Source organism: Strigops habroptila, chromosome 5, assembly GCF_004027225.2.
Source record: "Strigops habroptila isolate Jane chromosome 5, bStrHab1.2.pri, whole genome shotgun sequence".
In the NCBI taxonomy this organism is placed as follows: Eukaryota; Metazoa; Chordata; class Aves; order Psittaciformes; family Psittacidae; genus Strigops; species Strigops habroptila.
In genome coordinates this window covers 82431488-82453981 of record NC_044281.2, presented here as the reverse complement: position 1 = coordinate 82453981, position 22494 = coordinate 82431488, and the positions used below count along the sequence as shown (strand labels likewise).

The window sequence follows — 22494 nt, the reverse complement described above, 5'->3', positions numbered from 1 at the left end:
AGGCCCTGGAGCTGCTCTAAGGTCTCCCCTTCAGGAGCCTTCTCTTCTCCAGGCTGCCCCAGCCCAGCTCTCTCAGCCTGGCTCCAGAGCAGAGCTGCTCCAGCCCTCGCAGCAGCTCCGGGGCCTCCTCTGGCCTCGCTCCAGCAGCTCCACGTCCCTCTCGTGTTGGGGCCCCAATAATAAAAAAATGTGTTGTGATTAATCATTTTATCTTGCTAAGGACAAGATAAACTGTCTCATCAGTCACTGTGGGTATTGACTGCTATGGACCCAACACTCGGATGGCCCTCTGACTCTGAACCAGGGCAAACCTCTGCAATTCTCCAGGGGGACAGAGGCTGTGGCTCTAATTTACTGTCTACTTCAACACACAAACATCATCACATCAACTATATTTAGGGAATCTTTATTCCTGCTGATGTGAAGATCTGCAACTTAGCTTTTGAGGCAGAGAACAGTCTGTGCTTTGGATGGTTACATTAGGTTTCTACTATGCCTTCAAGTTCCTCATTAATTTTCTGTGTCAATATTTCTTTTCAGGTAGAGTAAGAAAATATCACCTACAAGAATGAGCTCTGTGTCTATAAAAAGCCAACGTTGTGGGAATTTTTGATGGAACTTCCAAATCTTATCCTGTGGTGTGATTACTTGTTGGAAAGCACCTTCTGATTTAGTGGTATCCAAAAGGAATGCGGATGGCAGATGCTGAGACCATACCATCATGCAAACCAAAGTGCACATGGAACTATCAAGAGATTTGCTCTAAAAGCGCTGTCCTCATCCAAACTGGACACATTCTAACTATAAACCATGGTTAGATTTCATTTGTGATGGAGCAGCTTGAAAAGTAATCCAATATCACGTGAATCAAATCAATATTTTAGTATAGACTTAATTACAATGCAAAATGTAGAAAACTTCTCAGGAGGGTGATGGGAATATCAGAGAGAAGTGAGTGCAAATCAGTACATCTTCAGGCACTTCAGCTATCAGCAAAGTTCTCCCTCTGGGCATATCCCAACTCCCTGAAGTCAGTACCATGGCTGACATTGATTTGGTGGCATCAGAACCAGGCCTCTTGTGTGCAATCTGGTTTTTAATTAAACACCATGAAGGCAGAGCTTGTTTCAGATTTACACCCAGTAAAATACGGTATGTGCCATCTGGAGTTCATTTACACTGTCCTTCACCCACAGTACGTGCCAGGGGACACATCTATTATGCAACTAAGGGTCACGCAAGACAAACCAGAGCAGTCAGCACAAAGAGAAGTCTTTTTGGTATTAAAAGCTCAAGTTCAATCAGTAACATAAATAATGATTTTCAAAGGCTGGAAAGAGGGACCTGGACAGGCTGCAGAGGTGGTACTGTGTGAACCTCATGGAGTTCAACAAGGCCAAGGGCAAGGTCCTGCCCCTGGGTTGGGGCAATCCCAGCACAAACACAGGCTGGGGGAGACTGGATGGAGCAGCCTGAGGAGAAGGACTTGGGGTGTTGATCGATGAGAGGGACGTGGAGCTGTTGGAGCGAGGCCAGAGGAGGCCACAGAGATGCTGCGAGGGCTGGAGCAGCTCTGCTCTGGAGCCAGGCTGAGAGAGCTGGGCTGGGGCAGCCTGGAGAAGAGAAGGCTCCTGAAGGGGAGACCTTAGAGCAGCTCCAGGGCCTAAAGGGGCTCCAGGAAACCTGGAGAGGGGCTTTGGACAAGGGCCTGTAGGGACAGGACAAGGGGAATGGCTTTAACCTGCCAGAGGGGAGATTGAGATGAGCTCTGAGGCAGAAGTTCTTCCCTGTGAGGGTGCTGAGGCGCTGGCACAGGGTGCCCAGAGAAGCTGTGGCTGCCCCATCCCTGGCAGTGTTCAAGGCCAGGTTGGACACAGGGGCTTGGAGCAACCTGCTCTAGTGGAAGGTGTCCCTGCCCGTGGCAGGGGGTTGGAACTGGGTGAGCTTTAAGGCCTCTTCCAACCTGAACCAGTCTGGGATTCTATGAAATAGAGGACCCAGGACTGCCCCAGAGTGATGGCCAGTCGGAGCAGCATCTCCCACCCCAGCAGTCTCTCACTACCACCAGTTCACTCCTTGGTCAATGCACTCTGGCTGTGAACTATGACTAAACCAGCCTCGTGCAATACCCAACACCATTTGGGCAGCAGCTCTCCAGACCATGTGGAGGTTGCAGTTAGTCCTGGCACATCTCACCCCAGTGATGGGAAGGCTTAGGGGGCATTAGCCCCGCAAGCAGCCAGGCCAGAGCTCTGACAGCACCTCAGCCTGGAGCCACCATAGGGAACACAACCACTCAGAAGCATTGCTTAAAATGACAGAACACACATTCTGCATCTTAAACTGACTCTATTTCACCCGACCTCCATGATTAATAAGGTCCCCATTCGCATGTGACCTTGTTAAGGTCAAATGACCATGGCTGCAGTGAGAGAGCTCAAAAAGCAGCACAATATACCTGTTGGGTTTGAGACACACCATGCTCCACACCATTCTGCTTCCTGTGTGTTTGAGGAAACAAATGTTGTCCTGCAGACACTTCTCAAGCCTTTCTGACCTCTGTCTCCTCACACCCTGCCTCTGCTTCTATGGAGTGCAGAAGGGAGGGTCAGGCTGGAGGATGCAGGAAGCCACAGATAACATTTATTGACCCTACATCTTGATTCTGCCTCATCAGGAATAATAACTCCCTGATCATGTGTTCCTGGAGATGATGGTTTGTGGCTTTGCATGGAAGGGGGGAGGTTGTGAAAACCCCACAAGGATGTCACCCTTCATTGGAATGACTTCTACAGAACTGTGTTAAATTCCAGAGGTCTTTTGGGGTTTTGGGTCTATCTGACTGCAGAGCACTCGGCTGTAACTGCCCAAGGAGAATTAGGGAGTTACATTTGGAGGGGAGGCAACAGATAGAAACTGGTTTGTATTTTGCCACTGATAAAGGCAACACTTGATGATCTAGGGACAAGGAAGTTCCCCTTTGCCTTTGCATGCAGGTAAATGCAGCTGTGGTCAGAGACAGGATCACAGGAATGATTTAATTTGGAAGTCTGAAGCACTGGCTGATATTCGGCTGCTTTCACCATACCATGTATTAGCACAAATGTTGTTATATGGCTTTAAATTACTCCATCCTGCCAGAGCCTCCCAACCAGAGCCGGTGGGTGAACAGTGTGTGTTAAATCCCACAGCCCAGGCAACTGGTTTGTGGAACAGCTTTAGAACCTTCTTTTTCTGTGGTTTTCCCTCTAAGCTGCACCGCTGCTCGTGATCGCACATGAAGAGCTGCACTGCAGAAGGCGGTAAGCTTAGAAGACACATAGTTTAAAGGGAGGTGTTTAAAGAGAACATTATTTAAAGGCCTTCACTTGTTAACATTCATTTGCTGACACAGTTTTGAATCTGAGCCATCCACAATAGAGGTAATGTTGTAGAGATGCATTGGGGGGGGGGATAAAAAAAGGAAAGTGAAGCCCGTTTTTATTCTTTGACAGCACACTTGGAAACTCTGAAGCCTCAGCACGTGGGAGGTGTTGACAACCCTCACTTGCACAGCACACGGTAAGGAAGGATTTAGAGGCACACGGCTCCACAGATACACTCAAGACTGCTTCTTCTCCAGACATCCAATGGGCCCTGAGCACGTTCTTAACATGGGCTGCTATTTTTCCACTGGGGCCCAAGTGACAAATGCAACTTCCTCTGGTCAAGGTGTTCTTGTAGCCTCACACCAGTGTCATCTGCCTTTTAATTCACCACTACAAACCCTAAACTGCTACCAGCTACTGTTTCCAGGTGAAGAACAAGCAATCACTGGTCAGAAAGCTGTCAGGAGCCAGAACAAACCAAAGTCCACTGCAAAAGTATTAAGACAGCTGCCCCCCCCCCAACTGTATATTTTGGAGCATATTTAAGCCCCTGCCATGCACTTAAACACCCAGAGAAGAGCAGAAGGGTAGGATAGGTGGTAGCTAAAAGGATGCTCTGTGTCAGCTGCCAGCCCACACTGACAGCAGTCAGTGCCTCCTGCCAGGAAGTTATTGTTTTATGCTATACACGTTTCTCTGGCGGCATCATGATGTGAGAAACAACAGAGAGAAGTCAGACCCCAGGGTATTTGTTTCTAATTCCTGTCTGCATTTGAAGCAGTGTCAGTAGAGATGCAGCCACATTAACGAAAGGGAAATGAATCTTGGTGACAGAACTGACATTTCCAACCACCGAGGGAGGGAGCAGCTGGGGAAAGGGGCTCTCTGTGTTGATCTAACAGGTTAAGCAGCACTGTGTGTTCTGCACACACGCAGTACGTGCACTGGAGTGCAGCAAACAGGAAATGTCCAAATCAGTTACTCGGTGAGCACAGAAATCAGATTACTTCATTACGGTAATTCAGCATAACTTGTATTACTCTGAAATACCAACACCTACAGCTGCAGAGATCTGCCAACAGCTCAGGCCCTGACATTTAGCTCCATCACACATGACAAGACTCTATGAAGATCCTGACGAATAAATGGAGCAGGAATTGCAGCCCACGTATGCAAGGAAAGGCAGAGCCATTCCCTTCCCCGGGCTCCTGGCATCCTAAAGCAAAGCTGCTGCACAGCAGAGCTGGGGCTATTAACCACCCCAAGGAGGAGCTGGGGGTTAGGGGAGAAACCCAAACAGACAATGCAAACCAGGACAGTTGAACATGGATTATACAAAGCCCTTAGGCAGCACATGATGCATGTGTAACATACAGATATATAACACATGTTATGTACGTATTTAGAGATGCACAGACACATGCAGAACTAACCTCAGAGGCAGGCTCCGGCGTGACGCACACTGCTTGTCTGCACTGCCTGAGGACAGCAACATTCCTCGGGTGCGGGGCACTTCATTGCAAACCTGGAGGCTGTTCCTAGCACGCAGAGCTGGAAGGATTTTTACTATTCGTGCTGCAAAAGGCTACAAAAACATCATAATCCATCCCTGCTGCAGGAGATTGTATTTTCCATCTCCATCCTCTGGATAGCGGAGCCGGATGAGAAACAGTTCCTCAGTCCAGGGGAGGATTTAGAGGGCAGAGAAGAAAAAGAGGGATGAAAATAAGAGAAGCTGAAGCGGAGTAACCCGTGCTCAGCACGTAACAGCGAGCGCAGCGTCAGCGCAGCCCGGGCGAGGGGAGGCTGCGGCCGGTGGGTGCTGCCGGGGCAGCGCGGCTGCCTGCGGGGAGGATGAGCTCACTGCGCGGGGCCGGCGGCCGCCCCTCAGCCATTGCAGAGTCACTGCAGCGAGTGCGGGCGTCACCGCGCGGCTCCGGCAGCCAGAGCCCTCCCTCTCGGCGCCGCAAGTCAAGCGTGCGGGTCCATCGCAGCTCCCGCCAGCGCAGGCTCGGCTCCGCGCCCTGCTGCTGGCACCGCTCAGCCTCGCTCCTGAGCCGGAGGTTTGCAGCCGGCACGGGCTGAGACGAGCAGAGCTCCTCCTGGAGCAGGGGCTGCGTTACTGGAAAGGGCAGAGAGCATCTGAAGGATGCTCGGATTTCGAACCAGCTGGCTCCTAGCAAAGGAGATGGAACCAAGTTACAGAATCACAGAATGACAGAGTGGTTTGTTTTGGAAGGGACCTTAAAGCTCATCCAGTTCCAACCCCCTGCCACGGGCAGGGACACCTTCCGCTAGAGCAGGTTGCTCCAAGCCCCTGTGTCCAACCTGGCCTTGAACACTGCCAGGGATGGGGCAGCCACAGCTTCTCTGGGCACCCTGTGCCAGCGCCTCAGCACCCTCACAGGGAAGAGCTTCTGCCTCAGAGCTCATCTCAGTCTCCCCTCTGGCAGGTTAAAGCCATTCCCCTTGTCCTGTCCCTACAGGCCCTTGTCCAAAGCCCCTCTCCAGGTTTCCTGGAGCCCCTTTAGGCACTGGAGCTGCTCTAAGGTCTTCCCTTCAGGAGCCTTCTCTTCTCCAGGCTGCCCCAGCCCAGCTCTCTCAGCCTGGCTCCAGAGCAGAGCTGCTCCAGCCCTCGCAGCAGCTCCGGGGCCTCCTCTGGCCTCGCTCCAATGGTTCCATTTTACATGGAAATCCTTACACGTGTAAGTGCAGGGCCAGGCACGGGAGATTCCCTCTTACAGGAATGTCATTACTGGATAACCCCCTGCTCTGAAATTATGTGGGAATGGTGATATGGTGGAAAAATGCAGATGTCTTTCCAAACTCCTGTAAGGTATGGCTGGAGAAGTAAAGCACTGCAGAGACGAAAAGCTTGTCTTTAACCCCAGCTTGCTGTCTCTCACTAGCTTTTGTAACTGAAAATTATTCAATATTACTACTCACCACACTGAAAATTCCCCTTTACATCAGAACTGAGTAACAAATACAAGTAAAATGAACTTAGTTGGTTACAAGCTACCTGTAACAGCCCCACACTGCAAAATTACCTACAAGTAAGGAGGATCTGGGGCCTGTTTATTGGTTTTTTGTATCTTCCTGACAGCTGCAGCCGAAGGGGCAGCTCGAGTTGGGGGCCTCCAGAGAGGGACCCTGACAAAGAAACCCCTGGGCAGTTATTCCCTTAGGATTTATGCGCCAGCGCCTCATGTGCCTTTTAGTCCAAGGGTGATCTTTGGTTTGGGTCTTGTAACGCCTTATTGGGCTCTTTCTCCGTCTCCATACAGGCCAGTAACTGTTCTTATTGAGTTGCAGCTTCTGCCAAGGATTGTGGCCTCCTTATCTTCTGGTTTGTGTTTCTTGTGCACCCACTCGTCGGCAGAGCACAGACACTAAAACCTCCTAGACCTCAGATAAACATGACTTAGGAACAGCTAAACCATCCCTGTGCTATCAACCTTCTTCCCACCCTAAAGACAAAGCACAGCAGGTACCAGCTGCTGGGAACATCACTGAGAACACCAGCTCTATTCCAGCCGAAAGCACATCGAGGTGAGAGCCACAGCTCATGGGCTGGGCTTCAGCAGATCGGCTGCTGCTGCCGGGCAAGGGAAGCTGAGCAAACACACAGCACTGGAACACACAGCACTAAAACACTCAGCACCGACACACACAGCACTGGAACTCTAAGTGACTCATTCCATGGAAAACCTACTTATTTAAGCTGAAGAACGAGTATCTCTCAACATAAGCACAGGGCTGGAAAGCAGAAACCTATTCCGAAGCATATCCCCAGTTTTTAGAAAGGAGGGTGTGGGGTTTTTTCCCTTTAAACAATACCTAAATACCTGGAACCATTTAAATCCCATTTACCATTTAAATCCCTGGCTTTCCCCAAGTCCAAAGCTCCCAGCTCTGTGCAGCACCTCAATGCAAAGCCACGAAACGTGTGTGACTTCTAACCAGATTCCTAGAAACCTGCTCCTCTTGTTGCGGTTATCAACTCCTGGAGTTCATGTGCCCTCTGCCCTTTGGCAAAGGTACACGTGGTGGCACTTGGAGAGAACCATGAGACAAGATATCTATTTGCTTCAAAGAAACACCTAGAAAGGCAAAAATCTGACAACATGGCTAGTGACAGGAAGCTGCCAGAACAGAATCTCTTTGGGGTTTGCTATCAAACTCATAGACTCAAAATGTGCCTTATTTCTGCCCATGAACACTGGCTCCAGGGGTGGTTTCTCCGACTCCCCCACCTTGGCTGCTTATCAGAAACTTCCTGCCCCTGAGGCACCCCTCTGCAATCAGCCAGTGTCTGACCAGGACACAGCCTGCAGAGAGTGCAGGGTCAGCGCCTCAACCTGCACACACACAGACACCGGGTTTTGTGTCAGACCCAGGCAAAGGGGCGCTGCCCCCCCCGAAATGTCTCCAGCTCTGACAAAACCTCAGCACTTTCCTTGCTCCTGTGTCACAGCAACACTTCAAAATTAGATTGCCCCACAGAACCATCGAATCACGGAATGGCTTGTGTGGAAGCCCCTCTTGTGCTGTTGCCCCAGAGCTGGATCAGGACTGCAGGGGGGGTCTCACAGAGCGCAGCAGAGGGGCAGGATCCCCTCCCTGAGCTGCTGCTCACGCTCTGGCTCAGCGCACTCCACAGTGTGCAGCCCCCCAGATCACACAGAGCGCAGCCCCCCAGATCACACAGAGCGCAGCTGGTTCCCAGCTGAACCCAGGAGCCCTGTCCCTGAGCCCCAGGCCTGGCTGTGGTCCCACCAGAGCTGTGCTGTAGAACAATTGCTGTAGAACCACTGGATAAACAAAACTATTTTCTATTTTTAGAGCTGAATCCCAGCGTTTTGTGGCAGTTTGTGTGTAAAACAAGGAACACTGGAAGCAGTGTTGTAAGTGACACAAAGCAAGAGTGCATCGGTGCTTTACGTCACTCCCAGAAAGGGCGTTTGTTTTTCAGCTGGCAAGAGCAGGGAACAAGCATCCTTCTGGCAATTTCCATGCCCTGAGCTGTACCCACTGCAGGGTGCACTCCTCCAAAGCACTGCTCAGTGCTTTATCATGCAGAACTAAAATGTTAATGAACTTTAAAACCTGAGCACGGCAAGTAAGTAAGAGCTGAAAACATCTTTATGCTCCACTTTTCTGATTCACACTGGAAGTGCTCGGCATTCCTCCCATTTTAGAGGTTGAGAAGCAAAGCAGTAGAAGCGTGGGCTTGTTTTGAACATCCTGGTGTGAGCAGTTTTCGGTGTATCTGCAGTACAGAGCAGCAGGTCAGCCAGGTGAGTCTGCACAGGAACTGGGCATGGATCTTGCCTCAGCCTCTTACTCAGGGCTTGCCAGAGGTAGCTGTGAAAGGCGCTGTACAAGCACACAGCCAAGCCTGGCCTTGCAGTAGTTATGCCAGTGGCAGCTTGTTTTCCTTTACTTTCCAAATGGAACAAAATTAACCTTCTTTGTCAAGAAACGAGATGTGGAGGGAAAGGGAATTAAGCAATGCTTCGATAGCCAGGGACAGTGCTCTGCTGAGGACTGTGCCAAGGGCAGGAGCAGGAGATGGCCACACGTGCCCCAGATGCTGAGCTGCAGGAGGTGCTCCCCACCTCATCCTCTGGAGTGGGATAACAAGACCTTGGAGGTACCAGCAGCTAAAAGATGCCCTGAAGGACACTTCCTTGCTCACTTGTCTGCCAGGTAAGCTCTGAGCTGCATTTCTAATGTCAAACCTGGTTCTATGAGCATCTTTTACAACTAGAAGAATGCTATTTCTGAGTTCTAATGGTAGAGTATCCGTTTGAACATCTAAAATCAATGAAGTCCTACTTACAGGCAGTGAGTTCTGTTTCCTGCTCCTGCCCAGGCTACAAAGCCAGCTGGTGGCTCTGTGAGGAATGAATGACACTAATAATCAGATTTATGTCACTGGGCCATCAGAAACAGCTGTGAGAAAGAAATAACATGTACAAAAGAAATGACAATACGCAAGAAATAGTGATGCATGCCCATAAATTGAATTTGAAGAAATCAAATCTCACCAGAAAGTAACAAGACTGGCCCAGATAAAAGACTTGGGCTCTTTTGCACCCAAGCCCTGGGTTTATTTCACCTGTAAGAGGATCTTAGTTTGTCTGTCCCCCACTCCTCCCTGCTTCCTTCACTACATATAAGATATATGTCCCATTCCAGCCTAATCCCATCAGGTCCCCAACTCCAGGGCTGCCAGCAGCAGTGCACAAACCCAGGCTCCCCACCAGCAGCTTTCAGGACTGGTGACATTCGGGGTGCCAGGGGCGCTGGGGAGCTGAGCTGTGGCGCAGAGCCAGGCTCTGCCTCAGGTCAGGCCATCCCAGAGGCAGCTCAGGCTCCCCAGCAGCACCCGATGGTCTGATCAATCTGATCCCCTCCTAAGCTAATATAAGCCAATGTCAGATTGTCTGCCTCAGACTCTCCCCATTTAAACCACTTCAGAAATACATTTGTTTGACTGGTATGATGATCCTGTGCAGACCTGACCCCCAGTTCCCTTCCTTCTTCAGCCTGTGTATTAAATCAGACCATTAAATTCCCTGTGTCACAATTGTTCTGGGTTTTAGCACTCAAGCTAGAAAGAAGCCAAACCAACAGACTCTGTGTATGTCTATTTGATCTCCTCATATCAACGGCCTGAGTAAGTATGAACAGCTCAGGAATGAGCATCTGAGACCAGTGTGGTAGTTAATGAACACCAGCCCAAGAAATGAACAGCATAAATATACCCGTTCAGGTTTGATGTGCAGAGGCTGCAGGAAGGTTAATGACTAAGCCACTGCTGGCACTGAAAAAACCAGATGAAACCAGGGAGTGCTCAGATTTCAGCAGCTTTGAGGCCCTGTGCTCTGCACAGTGAGTCCAACCGCGGAACCATGCTGCTGGAGAGACAGGGAGGCACAGAAGGGAAGCGACAGGCCAAGGGGAATGGCTTTAACCTGCCAGAGGGGAGATTGAGATGAGCTCTGAGGCAGAAGCTCTTCCCTGTGAGGGTGCTGAGGCGCTGGCACAGGGTGCCCAGAGAAGCTGTGGCTGCCCCATCCCTGGCAGTGTTCAAGGCCAGGTTGGACACAGGGGCTTGGAGCAACCTGCTGTAGTGGAAGGTGTCCCTGCCCGGGGCAGGGGGTCGGAGCTGGAGGAGCTTTAAGGTCCCTTCCAACACAAACCAGGCTGGGATTCTGTGATTCTGCAAAAACGGTGAGCTTCATTTCTTGTGCTGTGCGGTGATGCCACCATCCGAAGTGATGCAGGCACGGTCTCCCAAATCAATCTTGAGAGTGCCCTCTGGTTGCACCCATCTCACACTGTATCCATTACAAAGTTGGTACAGATTACCTTGATTTATATCGGTAACACATACACAGCCATCATCAGGCACAGGCACATCCCTGTGTAACAGCTCAGAAGATCCAACGTCTCCAGCAGCAGGGCTGGAAGCACCGCTCTGAACAGGAGCAAAGGCCCAGGGATGCGCTTCACCAGGGCAGCGGGTGCGTGGGAGAGGGCCCTGGGGCAGGTGCTCAGGGCCAGGAACACCGGTGCACCCATGGACCCAGCAGGGTCTCTGAACGGGGTATTCCAGCTCCTGGGCACAGACACTGCCTGTCAGGCACTTACATGTGTGTATTATAACTACCCATGTAATTACCATCGAATCATAAAGTCAAGCAGGTTGGAAAAGACCCTTAAGCTCATCAAGTCCAGCCGTTCCTCAGCACTGCCAAGGCCACCACTACCCCATGGCACTGAGGCCTCGGCTACACGGGGTGTGAACACTTGCAGGGACGGTGCCTCCAGCCCTGCCCTGGGCAGCCTGTTCCAATGCCTGAGCACCCTCTGGGGAAGGAATTGTTCCTCAGCTCCATCTAAACCTGCCCTGGGGCAGCTTGAGGCCGTTTCCTCTTGTCCCATCCCTTGTTCCTTGGGAGCAGAGACCAGCCCCCTCCTGGCTCCATCCTCCTGTCAGGCAGTTGCAGAGAGCGAGAAGGTCCCCCCTGAGCCTTCTCTTCTCCAGACTAAACCCCCCCAGGTCCCTCAGCCCTTCCTCATCACACTTGTGCTCCAGGCCCTGCACCAGCTCCATTACCCTTCTCTGGCCCCGCTCCAGCACCTCAGTGAACTTCATGAACTTCCCATGAACTTCAGCTGAGCACACTCAGAGCACTCTGACCCAAATGATCCCTTTTCCTGCACTTCATGGCATTTTTCCTCTTTGTGTAATTGATTTGTTTTAATTCAAGCCCCTGTCTGTGGTGGTTGGGGTTGCAAACACTGTAAAACCATAACTGAGCATTCAGGGGTTAAATGCCCTTCCCTGGTGTGTCCTTGCAGGGAAATAAAGTTTGCAACTTGTACCAAAGTTGTTCCCGTGTTTCAAAACAAATCAGTTTCCCCTCCTGGGAGCTGGAGAAAGTGATTTGATGTTGAAACAGCCCAGCTTGACTCACAGCCTCACGGGATGCACTGGTGAGCACCCAGCCATGCCCGCTGCCCAGCACCCCTCGCCATGGTGCTGAGGACAGGGGAGCACTGTCAGGTATTGGTATCAAACATTGTTTTACCATGAACAAACAAAGTTCCTGCTTTAGAAGAGTTGTCCCCCAAACTGCACCTTCTCATTGCAGACCATTGCTGGAGTCCCTGACCAGCCTCTCTGTGTTAACAGCAGCAGGTTAACATTGCTCCAAGCTCCCTCTTACACCTCTCCCTTCACTTCACCCAGCTTGTTGGGGCAGCTGAAGGACTTAAGGACCTGTAGGCAGCCTCAAACACTGGACACCAGCTTGATATTTCCACCACAGTGGGCTTGAAACTGCAGTATTTTGTCTTTCTTACCTTCACACACAGCTGCCTGATTATGAAGTGCCTCCTGCAGAGGGGAAAAGGTGTGTCACTCCTCTCTTCTTCCCAGGACTTCATTAGGAAACCCTAATGGAGCTCGATGTTTTCCCAAATTCCTCCTAGAGAAGACCCCGATTCTGCCAGAAACCCATAACAGAGGAAGCCAGTTTGGAGACAGCATTCCTCTTATGCTGCTGAAACAGGCAGCAGCCCATTGTGAATACATGTAGGATATGCTCAGGGTTTGCGCAGCACCAGAACATAAAATACTTGCAGGGGTTTTGAGCTACCAGGAGACATGGCGACAGCACAGTTCTGCCTCTGGGGAGTATGGTGGAGCTACTACTGCGTCCCAGAGTGGAGCAACTTGCTCTTCAGGCCTGTGGATTGCGGGTGTCCAGTGCTGCAAATCTCCCCCATGTAGGTGTTTGGGTTTTGTGGGAGAGGACTGAAAAGGTGATGGCATCAGCAGGTCACGCCGCTTTGGTGACCCCCTGCTCCCTCCTGAGCCTGTCCGCCCGTACCCGTGTCAATGCAGCGTTGAGCGTTCTGGTCCACAAGAAGGAGACTACCACATCCCTGGAATGCTGGACTAGCTGTTCCTTCCTGTGCTCAGGGCTGCCTGGGTCTCCATGCGGAGCGGGGCACAAAGGCGGGGTTGCTGGACAGCAGAGGGCAGCAGAGAGCCACGGGACGAGCACCAAACCCGGGCAGCCCGCGCACATGAGCGCAAAATAAATACACGTTAACATGAGAACTTGTTGGTCGATGAGAAACAACATGAGCAGCTCCAGTGTGCGCTCACAGCCCAGAAACCAGCCGGGTGCTGGGCTGCGGCAACAGCAGCGTGAGCAGCAGGTCATGGAGGTTGGACAGGTTGGACACAGGGGCTTGGAGCAACCTGCTCTAGTGGAAGGTGTCCCTGCCCGTGGCAGGGGCTTGGAACTGGGTGAGCTTTAAGGTCCTTTCCAACACAGACCAGGCTGGGATTCCAGGATACATGTTACTTGGCCCCTGTGACTGCAGGAAGTTCTCCTGCACCAGTGAAAACGATTTCAGCCTGGATAAACTGCCTGCTCTCATTAAATAAGTAACGCTTCGCCCAGGCTCCGGCTGAATAATTTATTTACTTGTGTTCATAAACTCCCGGCGGTACATCAGTGCGTGCTTTCGAACGGCACCACGGGACTGCCCTGCGCGGTGTCCTGCGGGAGATCCCTGCTGCGGTGAGCACTAACCGGGGCGCAGTCAGTAGTCACCTACCGGGGCGCCGTGCATCAGCCCGGGCGCTCCCACAGCCCAGTCCAGCGGGCAGCGCTGGCGCTGCTGCCGCCAGGCGCCGTCTCTCCGTTCTGCAGGCGCGGTTCTCCGCTCGCCCTGTGGAACCTCGCGTCGAAGCCCCGCTCTCATCACGGAGCGGGCGGGCAGCAGGGGCCGGTCACGGGGCGGGGGGTGTGTGGCGGTCACAGCGCGCTGGCAGGGGCCGGGAACGTGCTGTGAGCGTCACCGTGCGCCCGGCGCGGGCGTACCCGGACCCGCTCTCCCGCCGCCCCGGGGCTCCGCGGGCCCCTCCAGCGCCTGAGGCCCCTCCAGCGCCTGAGGCCCCGCCCGGCCCCGCCCCGCCGCGCAGGCCAATGGCAGCAGCGGGGCGGTGGCTGACGTCACGGCGCTGCCCGCAGGCGCGGGGCGCAGTGGTCAGTGCGTGTCGTGCCGCCGCCGCGCCATGTCGCGGATCAGCCCGCAGGAGGAGAACCTGCAGGGTAAGGGCCGGGGGGCGGGCGGTGCCGCTGCCTGCATGGGCGTGGGGACGGGTGGCTCGGCGGCCCCCGCCCGGCCGCTTTGCGGAGGGAGGCCTCGGGGCGGCGGCAGCGCGGTGGGTCCCGGCGGGCGCTCGGCCGCCGCGGCAGGCGGGCCCTGCGGCGCTGCCCCGCTGCTGGTGCGGGGCCTGGCGGTGCTTCCCGGCAGCGCGAGGCAGTGCAGGCGCTGGGGGAGGGACGGGCCGCGGTTGGAGCGTGCGGTGCCGCCGGTGTGTGTCTGAGCCGCAGCGCGGCCGGGTCCGCACGGCTCCCGGCGAGGTCTGTGCGCTGCGGGGAATAGAAGCCCCTCCTCGCAGGAGAGGCCGTCTGTGTCCCGTTGGGATGAGGAGACATCAGGGCCGCGGCACGTGTCCTGCGTGTGGCAGGAGCCCGAAGCAGGTTTAACTTTGAGGTGAAGGATCTCGGTGCAGTTCTGTGTTCATGATTGAGATGAGCTCTGAGGCAGAAGCTCTTCCCTGTGAGGGTGCTGAGGCGCTGGCACAGGGTGCCCAGAGAAGCTGTGGCTGCCCCATCCCTGGCAGTGTTCAAGGCCAGGTTGGACACAGGGGCTTGGAGCAACCTGCTGTAGTGGAAGGTGTCCCTGCCCGTGGGAAGGGGTTGGAGCTGGGTGAGCTTTAAGGTCCCTTCCACATAAACCAGCCTGTGAGTCTATGAAACAGTGTGATTTACATGCTGACTTCAGCAATTTGAGGAGATCTTTTTGTCTTTCTGTGGAATTTTGTCTATTTGTTTCCAGTTTTGGAAGCTGTATCTTAAGAAGTTAAGATGCCCAGAGCTGATTTGGTACCTTAGTGCTAACCTGTACTCCCACAGATGTGTCCTGGGCTGGAATATCGTATAAGATCGCTCCCTTCAAAATCCTTCCCCACAGCTCAGTCTGTTCAGTTTGCATTGCCACGTTACACGTGCTTTTATCTGTTTATATTTCCAACTCCATAAAGACATGGGCTCTTTTATCTTTAAATGATAATACAACAGCACGTTCCTGGTGTGCCAGCACAGCCTCGCTCTCTGGAGTGTCTAAAAGAAATAAAAGGGTATGGGTAAAGCACATTTACATGGCAGGGGTTGAAACCGGATCATCTTTAAGGTCCCTTGAACCCAAACCACTCTGTGTTTCTATGATACAGTGTGATCCTGGTTACAGTCAGCCTCCTCCCTGCTTTGTTGTGTGTTCCCTGCGCTGTATCCAGTGCGGTTTCCATAGGTGGTGGTTGCCGTGTGGAGCAGTTGTGTTGGTGCCTGTTGAAACCTGAGCATGCCTCGGATGTTACACGTCCTTACAGGAGAAAATAGCTCCTGGCCCCGCAGGGAGGCTGTTGCAGCGCCGTCCCCCAGCACCGAGCGTTCTGCTCTCGTACGCAGAGGCAGAAGCTGAGGTGGGACGTGCTGAGGAGTGAGGAGAGGTGGAGTGGGAGCGAGCTGGTACTCGCGGGGTAGCTGGAGCTCTGGGTGGACGCTGCCTTCGGTTAAACTCCAGTGGTTGTGCGCATTCCTTGGAAAGAGCTCGGGCTTTCGTAAGTTTGGGGGGAAGGAGTAGGGAGGAGTTTGTCTGGGTATAAACACATACCCAGGCACATACCACACACAGTCACGTGGAGGGAAGACACCAACCAACCAAACCAGCAAAGCAGTGGTGCTGCTAAAGAGGTTATCCAGAAAAACTGAAGATATTATCAAAGCTGGGTGACCGACATGTTTCCGTTCAAGAGACTTTGTGGTCACCTGGCTTTTTAATAACACCAGTACCTCTCTTCTAACACAGATCGAGCAGTTTGGCTTTTTGCTGTTTTCATTTCATTTATGAATCACAGAACGGTGGATCTTCAGTCTCTTCACAGAAGGAACATCTTCATTTGGTGTTTCTGCTTCACACTAGGTCTCTGCACTGGCTTCTCTTGTGCATACCCTAAAAACTGCTCTGTTACTGTTCTTGCTGTTCTCTTTGCTGATCTCCCAAGCTCTGCCCCAGCCTCTCTTCCTTACAAACACCATGATCTGTGTCTCTCCCTTTCCCTGCTCATGCCTCACACGTTTTCTGCTGTGCTCACCAGAAAGCAGGGACTTTCACCTGCCCTCCCTCCTGTACTCGCTGCTGCGTTGCCTGAAAACTGTTCTGGGATGGGCACGATACCTGTGTCTGCTCCTGCTCTTGTTTACACACACAGACACGTGACAGAGGTGACTTGCACCGACATTTGTGTAATTCAGAGATGATCTGAGCCCGGAGCTGCTGTATGACCAAGGCCACGGCCGCAGCTCCTGCGGTGCTCTGGGTGCTGCCAGGCCAGGAGGGAGCTGTTGCTCAGCACACAGCATGTGACCGACTGTCTGCCTGTGGTAAATATACTGCGAGGAGCAAACACATGATGTGGTCGTTGCCACATATCCTCTGTTGCTTAACAGTGACACTGAAAACGCGTACTGCAAAAGGCTAAACAGAGCAGGGCTGCTGGGGCCTCAAATATGCTCAATAAATGAACAAATAAGCTTTTGGCAGAAAGTCCTGGAGATTATTTTGTTTGGCTGCCACCTGTGTTGAACAATAAGAACTAAACACATCCCCAAGCAGAGGCTCCTCAGCTGCAGGAGGACACTGGCTGTGCTGCCGGCTCTCCAGCCCTGTGGGGGTTTCCAGCTCTTTGGCATTCCAGCGTGTTCCTTAGCAGAGGTGTCGGTGTGGGTACCTGTGCACGCTGTGCTGCACCAGCACGCTGCGGGGCTCAGCAGCAGCAGAGCCTACATGTCTCTTATACATAAGCACTTGGCTGATTGTGGGTCTGTTTTCAATTGTGCCGAGCAGGTTCCTGGGTGGAACTGCACTTCAGCAGCAATGGCAACGGCAATGGGAGCACCGTCAGTGCCGGGAGCCAGGAGCAAGTGCCAGCCTCCATCTCCATTCACAACGGTGACATGGAGAAAATACTCCTTGATGCTCAACACGAATCTGGAAGAAGCAGTTCAAGAGAGAGCTCACACTGTGACAGGTAACCAGCGCTCTGCTGTAAGCAAAGTGAAGGTCACTGTTACACAGAGCCATTTTTATACACAAGAGGCAAAGACAGAGAAATGCTTACATACATGTGTGTATTTCCATGTGCACATGCAGAGGGAGAGGTAGGAAAGCTTTGTATTTAAAAGGTTGGTATTTAAATACTTGTGTAATTCTTGGGTAAAGCCTGTCCTGAAACCAGAAAGAAGTTACAGGGGAGAGGACTCTGAGGCTTCTCGCACCTCATGAAGATGCCACCTTGGGGTGTTGCTGTACCCCCATAAAGATCTCCAGCACTGAACTTCAGTGGGTGTGCTGCTAATGTACAGGCAGCAGCCGTGCTCTAGTAAATGAAATACTCAGAGCAGTGGAAGCTGCTGTTCTAAAGGATCAGACCTTGTGCAGGCAGTGCCAGAGCTGTTCTTAAGAGCACGGAGTGCTGCCCACACTGCTGCCTGGACCAGGCCTGTCAGAGCAAGGGTAATGAGCAGCTTGTGTTTTGTGCTGAGGTACATCAGCTAATAGTTCCTATGTACTTGCTGAAGAGTTGTATCTACATTGTGAACTATATCTAGGTTACAAAACATAACAGGAGTGTAACACAACAAACCAACTTACATCTGGTGCAAGATGTCAGTCAGTGTTACAGTTCATTTATTGGATTCTGGTGTCTGTGAAGTCTGCACCCTAAAGTTTGTTATATAAAAAAGGGTGGGGAGGGAACTATGGACTCAGAGTAATTCAGACAGTGGGATGCACAACTCCCCAGTCTGAGCTGGCCAGTTTGAATTCAAACCAAACCCAATTTCCTTCATCACTTACTGCCTATAGTTATTAGTTAGTAACCCAAGTCAAATCCTCCAGCCTCTGGGCATCTCTGCACTGCTGAGAAACAGCTCCGTGCAGAAGCTTCCTGGCAGAGTGCTAGAGACTCAAAGATGGATCGCATACAGTGCCTGGATTATGTCCCCCACTGACTGATCAGCCTCTCGGGTTCTGGTCAGGGCACTGTAGCTCTTTGAGAACAGTGCACGTGATGAGCTTTCAGTGCATAAACTGTTACCAAAATGAATGAGTTTTCTTCCTTGTGCTTCCTTTTCTGAAGCCCTCCTCGTTCCCAGACACCTCAGGACAGTCACAGAGCTTTGGAAATAGAGAGTCACAGCAGTGGAGAAAAGAACAGCTTTCAGGTAAAAACCTCATCCTGCTTTGGGAGGATTCCTTACTCTTGTTGTTTGAAACCCAGCAGTAGGCAATAAGAGGTGAAGCTGCTAATGTAGAGATTAAATATTACAGCAACTTAGAGTAATCTTTGCAGAATCAGGCCTTGTGCACTGGTATCTGACTTGCATGGGTTGTTTTTACCTGTAACTGGGATTTTCGAGAAGGATTCAGGTGCCCTCGTGTGTGGTGGAGCGGAGGTTACTCTGCTCACTGGGTGGATTGTGATGTGAGTCCAGCAGATTGAGACAACTGAGTTTTGCATTGAGGTGTGTAGGAAACGCATCACTAGGGTGGCTGCAGGCATCGTTGTGTAGTGAACATCAGAGCTTCAGAGCTTCCTCTTCCCCCTCTGTTCCTTCTAATTTAATTTTAGCACATTTACATGCCTGCAAAGAAAATCAGTAAATATGTTTGAGAAGAGGGGGGGAAGAGGATGTATGTTAACCCTGGTTTCTCAATACATACCTTATTATGTGATGACAGGCTAAAATCTTAGGTTTTCACTGTAATTAGTCAGCTCTAATGTGACAAAACTTACAAAACATTTTGAGGAGTGAGGTATTAAAAGTGAGCCAATGTCTGTGCTCTTCCCAAGCCCTGCTCTACTATCTTGTGTAAGTCTCTCCCTGCACTGCTATGTACAGAGATAGTATTTTCTCATTAAACTGAAGTGTATTCCATGCCTGTGACTGATTCCCACAGGGTTTCCAGTCACCAACTGGGAATCAGGATTGTATTTCACTTGGAGCCTCTGCATGAAAAGAAATAGCAGCGTGTGATAACCTGGCAAATGTTGCCAGCACTGAGTGCCTCTTGCTCCAGTGGGCAGTGCTATTTCTTTGGTTCTAGTAAGAACTCAGGACCCTCACATCTGAGTTTAACCAAGTAAAGCTTTCTGCCCTCCCCTCCCTTCTTCCATTGCTGCTGTGCCATCTGAAGCTGAGGGTACGCTGTGTGTTGTCATCTTGGGCTGGCCTTGGTGCTGCGTTAGTTTGTGGGTTATCTTGTCCTGCCCAGTTGTTTTTAAAACAAGTTCACTGTTTGTCAGTATTTAACCTTGGGGAGCTCCAGCTCCAAGGAGCGTCCCAGTTGTATCAGTGCATAGATGTGATCAGTTCTCAAAGCTGCACGAGCTGTGCTTGCTCCTATTGCCTCTTCCTTGATGTGAAACTCTCCCCATCATTGTCCCTACACCAGGAGTCCAGCTGAGTGAACTGCTGCCTCTAGGTTAGCAGGCACAGTACTGGAAAACAAGGATTTTGTATTTCCAGAAAACCCTTCATGTGTTTAGGGATCATTATTTAGACTTTGGGAACAAATGAAGCTCAGCCCCGCTCAGAGCTGCAGTTGCCTGCACTGCCCCATCTCCATCCCAGTGCGCTGAGTGCACATGCAGCCATTCGCATTCTGGGATCAGACACTATTTTTATCTCGAGGCCTTGGCTCCACTGAATGCCCATGTCTGAAACAAGCAGCTGTGTTCTTACTCCGTGTTCGTGCTGTAATTCACTTGAAAACAAAGGCCCTGCTGTTTGAGGGGGTTCTGCAGCAGTGTGTGCAGATGAACCCGGGCTCACCTCGCTGCTGCCTGCCCAGCGCTGGCCCCACACTGGGACTGCTTTCACTTGGCCTGATGCAGGGCTGCCCCATCAGTGTGACATCCATGCGTTCTGCATGCAGGCACGAGGCTGCTTCTGCCAAGAGCCAGCCAGATGTGTGAGCTGCGGGCATTTTCAGGTCCTGGGTGGAAGAATTACATGCAGAGCTCTGGTGTTTTATTTCCAGGGCAGTCTTTACTAAGCACATATGGTTATGGGTTATTTTCCATTCACATCCTTGAACACTGGCCCTGTTTAAGGCCAGGTTGGACACAGGGGCTTGGAGCAACCTGCTCTAGTGGAAGGTATCCCTGCCCGTGGCAGAGGGTTGGCACTGGGTGAGCTTTAAGGTCCCTTCCAACACAAACCAGGCTGGGATTCTGTGATCCTGCTTTGAAGACAGATCTCCCTCCTCCCTTTCTGTATCTATGATCTAAACACTCCCACAGCAGCGATACAGAGTCCTCAGTGGGCAGAGATGGGAGAAGTGAGCTCCAGAGGTAGTCTGGCACATGGCCCTAGAGGCAGGAGGAGACCTTTGTTTTGCAGTGCCAGCTTCCCACCTTTCACAGTTCTGAGGTGTCTCACAATGGTTCTTTGTTTTAGTCCGAAGAAGATTTCCTTGAAAGGAGGAGGGAAGTGGAAAGGCTGCTGAAGAAGAATGCGGATTGGATTTGGGATTGGTCCAGCAGACCGGAGAACATCCCCCCAAAGTGAGTGCTCTGGGTCAGCTCAGATGCAGCTTTCCCTTCCACTGATCTAAACACACATCCCTTAACGCTGTCCCTGTTTCCTTCCTCTCACCAGGGAGTTCCTTTTCAAGCACCCCAGGCGCACGGCCACCCTGAGCATGAGGAACACCAGTGTGATGAAGAAAGGGGGGATATTCTCAGCAGAATTCCTGAAGGTTTTCCTCCCATCTCTGCTGCTTTCCCACTTGCTCGCCATCGGACTGGGGTCAGTGGTACATGATATTTTTGCCTGGTTTTTCCTGAAGCCCAATTCTGACCCCTCATTCCCTCTGTCTAAAGATGAGGAATAAACTCTTCTCCATAGAAGCAGCTGGGGTGGGCACAGAGTCCCAGAGCAGTCACTTGATTTGCCCACTTGATTATAGCTTCTGCTGGGAATGATGGGATTTGTATCCTGATGGGAAAGAGCATTCCTGACGTGCTGGATGTTCCTCTTGCAGCACAACACTCACTGACCATGTGCTCTCCCTCCTCAGGGTGTACATCGGGCGGCGCCTGACGACCACAGCTTCCAGCAGCGCGTTTTAGAGGCACCTCAAGCCTGGTTTCGGAGCAGAGCCTGGGAATACGGGAGGGAAGGGCAGGAATGTCGAGTGAGCCGTGACTCCATGACCCGTGTGCTCCCAGTTTAGTGAGAGGGGAACAGGGACACCGGTGCTGACGTCTCCTGCAGCCATTCCCAGAGCATGTTCCGATGCGTTCACGTCTCTTGTGTTGCTTTGTAGTGCAGTATCTTTGCGAATCAGAACAACTCCATGTTTAAAGGCAGCCCTGCTCCAGCGTAGCCGTAGTGATTCTGAGTGTTCATCCCCTGCTGCTTCTGTGCTTCGTAGATGTGAGTATTGGTCACTGCTGCCGCCATCGCGACGATAAGGGATGAGCCCCACACGGTGCGTGGCCTCGTGTCACAGCGGGTGTGGGGAGGCTTCACGCGGGGTGTGAGTAGCGGGGGGACACTGTCAGCCGGGAGCACTTCACCTCTGAGTAAAGCTCCACCAGTATTTACTGTTGAGGGGGGTGCACAACAGCCCGAGTTACAACGTGGACTCTAGTGCCTAATAAGTAGCTGCTTTGCAAAGGCATTGATCTAACTCCCCAACTACTAGAAGTTCTTCTGTTGTATCTACTCACAGGCCATTGCTTCTCAGCCTTTTTATCTGTAAAATACTAAATTAGCAGCTGATCCTGCCCCATCCCTGTATAGATTTCAGAGGGTCGTTTGCTCAGTGTTTTTACTGATGGAATGCCTTCCGGTGATTTTACCTTATTTAATGAGAAGATGAATGTTTGCCAAATACCATGTTTTATATATTTAAATAAAAAGGTTCCTCGTGGACTTGGTTCTCTCATTCCTTTTTCTCTGGTGAGTGTTGGAGGTGGCTCAAGGGGCTCTTTGTCTGTAAAGAAGAGTCAATCACTGGTTACTGCTGTGACTGGCAACTAAGAAGTTTCTCTAGAAAACAACTTCACTGCTGCTTCTTGAACTGGAACATGGTTGAGATGATGCAGAAGTCACTCAGTGAATGGAAACTCACTGAACTTACATGTGTGTGTTCTACCCTGCTCATAAGTTAAAAATAAACTTGCTTTCTACTCTGATTTTTGTCCTTATTCAGCAGAACTGACTTTTCTTCTGTGCTCCACCACAAGGAGTCCAAATCCTGCTGCTGTGGGTGCTACATGCAGGGGAGTGAATCTTCTCACTCATGGGAGTTTCATCGCACACCTTTTAGAGGAGGAGCAGGATCTGTTCAGGGTTTCTTTACTGTTTGTGCAATGAAATGGGTTTACAGAATTATCTTAATTTCTGAATAATAGCTCCCAGATGTGAAATCATCAAATCACAAGTAGTTTGGG

At 51.5% G+C, this 22494-nt stretch overlaps 2 protein-coding genes across 19 annotated transcripts in view; one reads left to right on the top strand and one right to left on the bottom strand.

Moving 5' to 3' along the window:
- The window catches only part of JAKMIP3 (Janus kinase and microtubule interacting protein 3), a 74723-nt gene extending 69439 nt beyond the window's left edge, over positions 1-5284 (bottom strand). For 7 of the 18 annotated variants that reach the window (XM_030486380.1, XM_030486389.1, XM_030486390.1 and 4 more), the window contains exon 1: positions 4802-5195. The gene's annotated coding sequence lies outside the window, so the exon portion shown is untranslated. Of the gene's footprint in view, positions 1-4801 lie in introns of all 18 variants that reach the window. The other 11 variants (XM_030486388.1, XM_030486384.1, XM_030486386.1 and 8 more) reach the window with 3 other exon arrangements.
- An 8472-nt stretch (positions 5285-13756) lies between these two features.
- BNIP3 (BCL2 interacting protein 3) lies at positions 13757-22236 on the top strand. Its single transcript, XM_030486379.1, has 6 exons — positions 13757-14014; positions 16875-17058; positions 18169-18253; positions 20492-20598; positions 20693-20842; positions 21114-22236. The coding sequence occupies exons 1-6, from the start codon at positions 13978-13980 to the stop codon at positions 21163-21165; spliced, it is 615 nt and encodes a 204-aa protein (XP_030342239.1). The 5' UTR covers positions 13757-13977; the 3' UTR covers positions 21166-22236.
- Positions 22237-22494: the final 258 nt, after the last annotated feature.

Bases quoted from the DNA above. Each gene is read 5' to 3' on its own strand.
- BNIP3 (XM_030486379.1), top strand. From the start codon at position 13,978: ATGTCGCGGATCAGCCCGCAGGAGGAGAACCTGCAGG. The intron at 18,254-20,491 runs GTAAAAACCTCA...TCTTTGTTTTAG, and splicing joins GAGAAAAGAACAGCTTTCAG to TCCGAAGAAGATTTCCTTGA. The intron at 20,843-21,113 runs GTCAGTGGTACA...CTCCCTCCTCAG, and splicing joins TTGCTCGCCATCGGACTGGG to GGTGTACATCGGGCGGCGCC.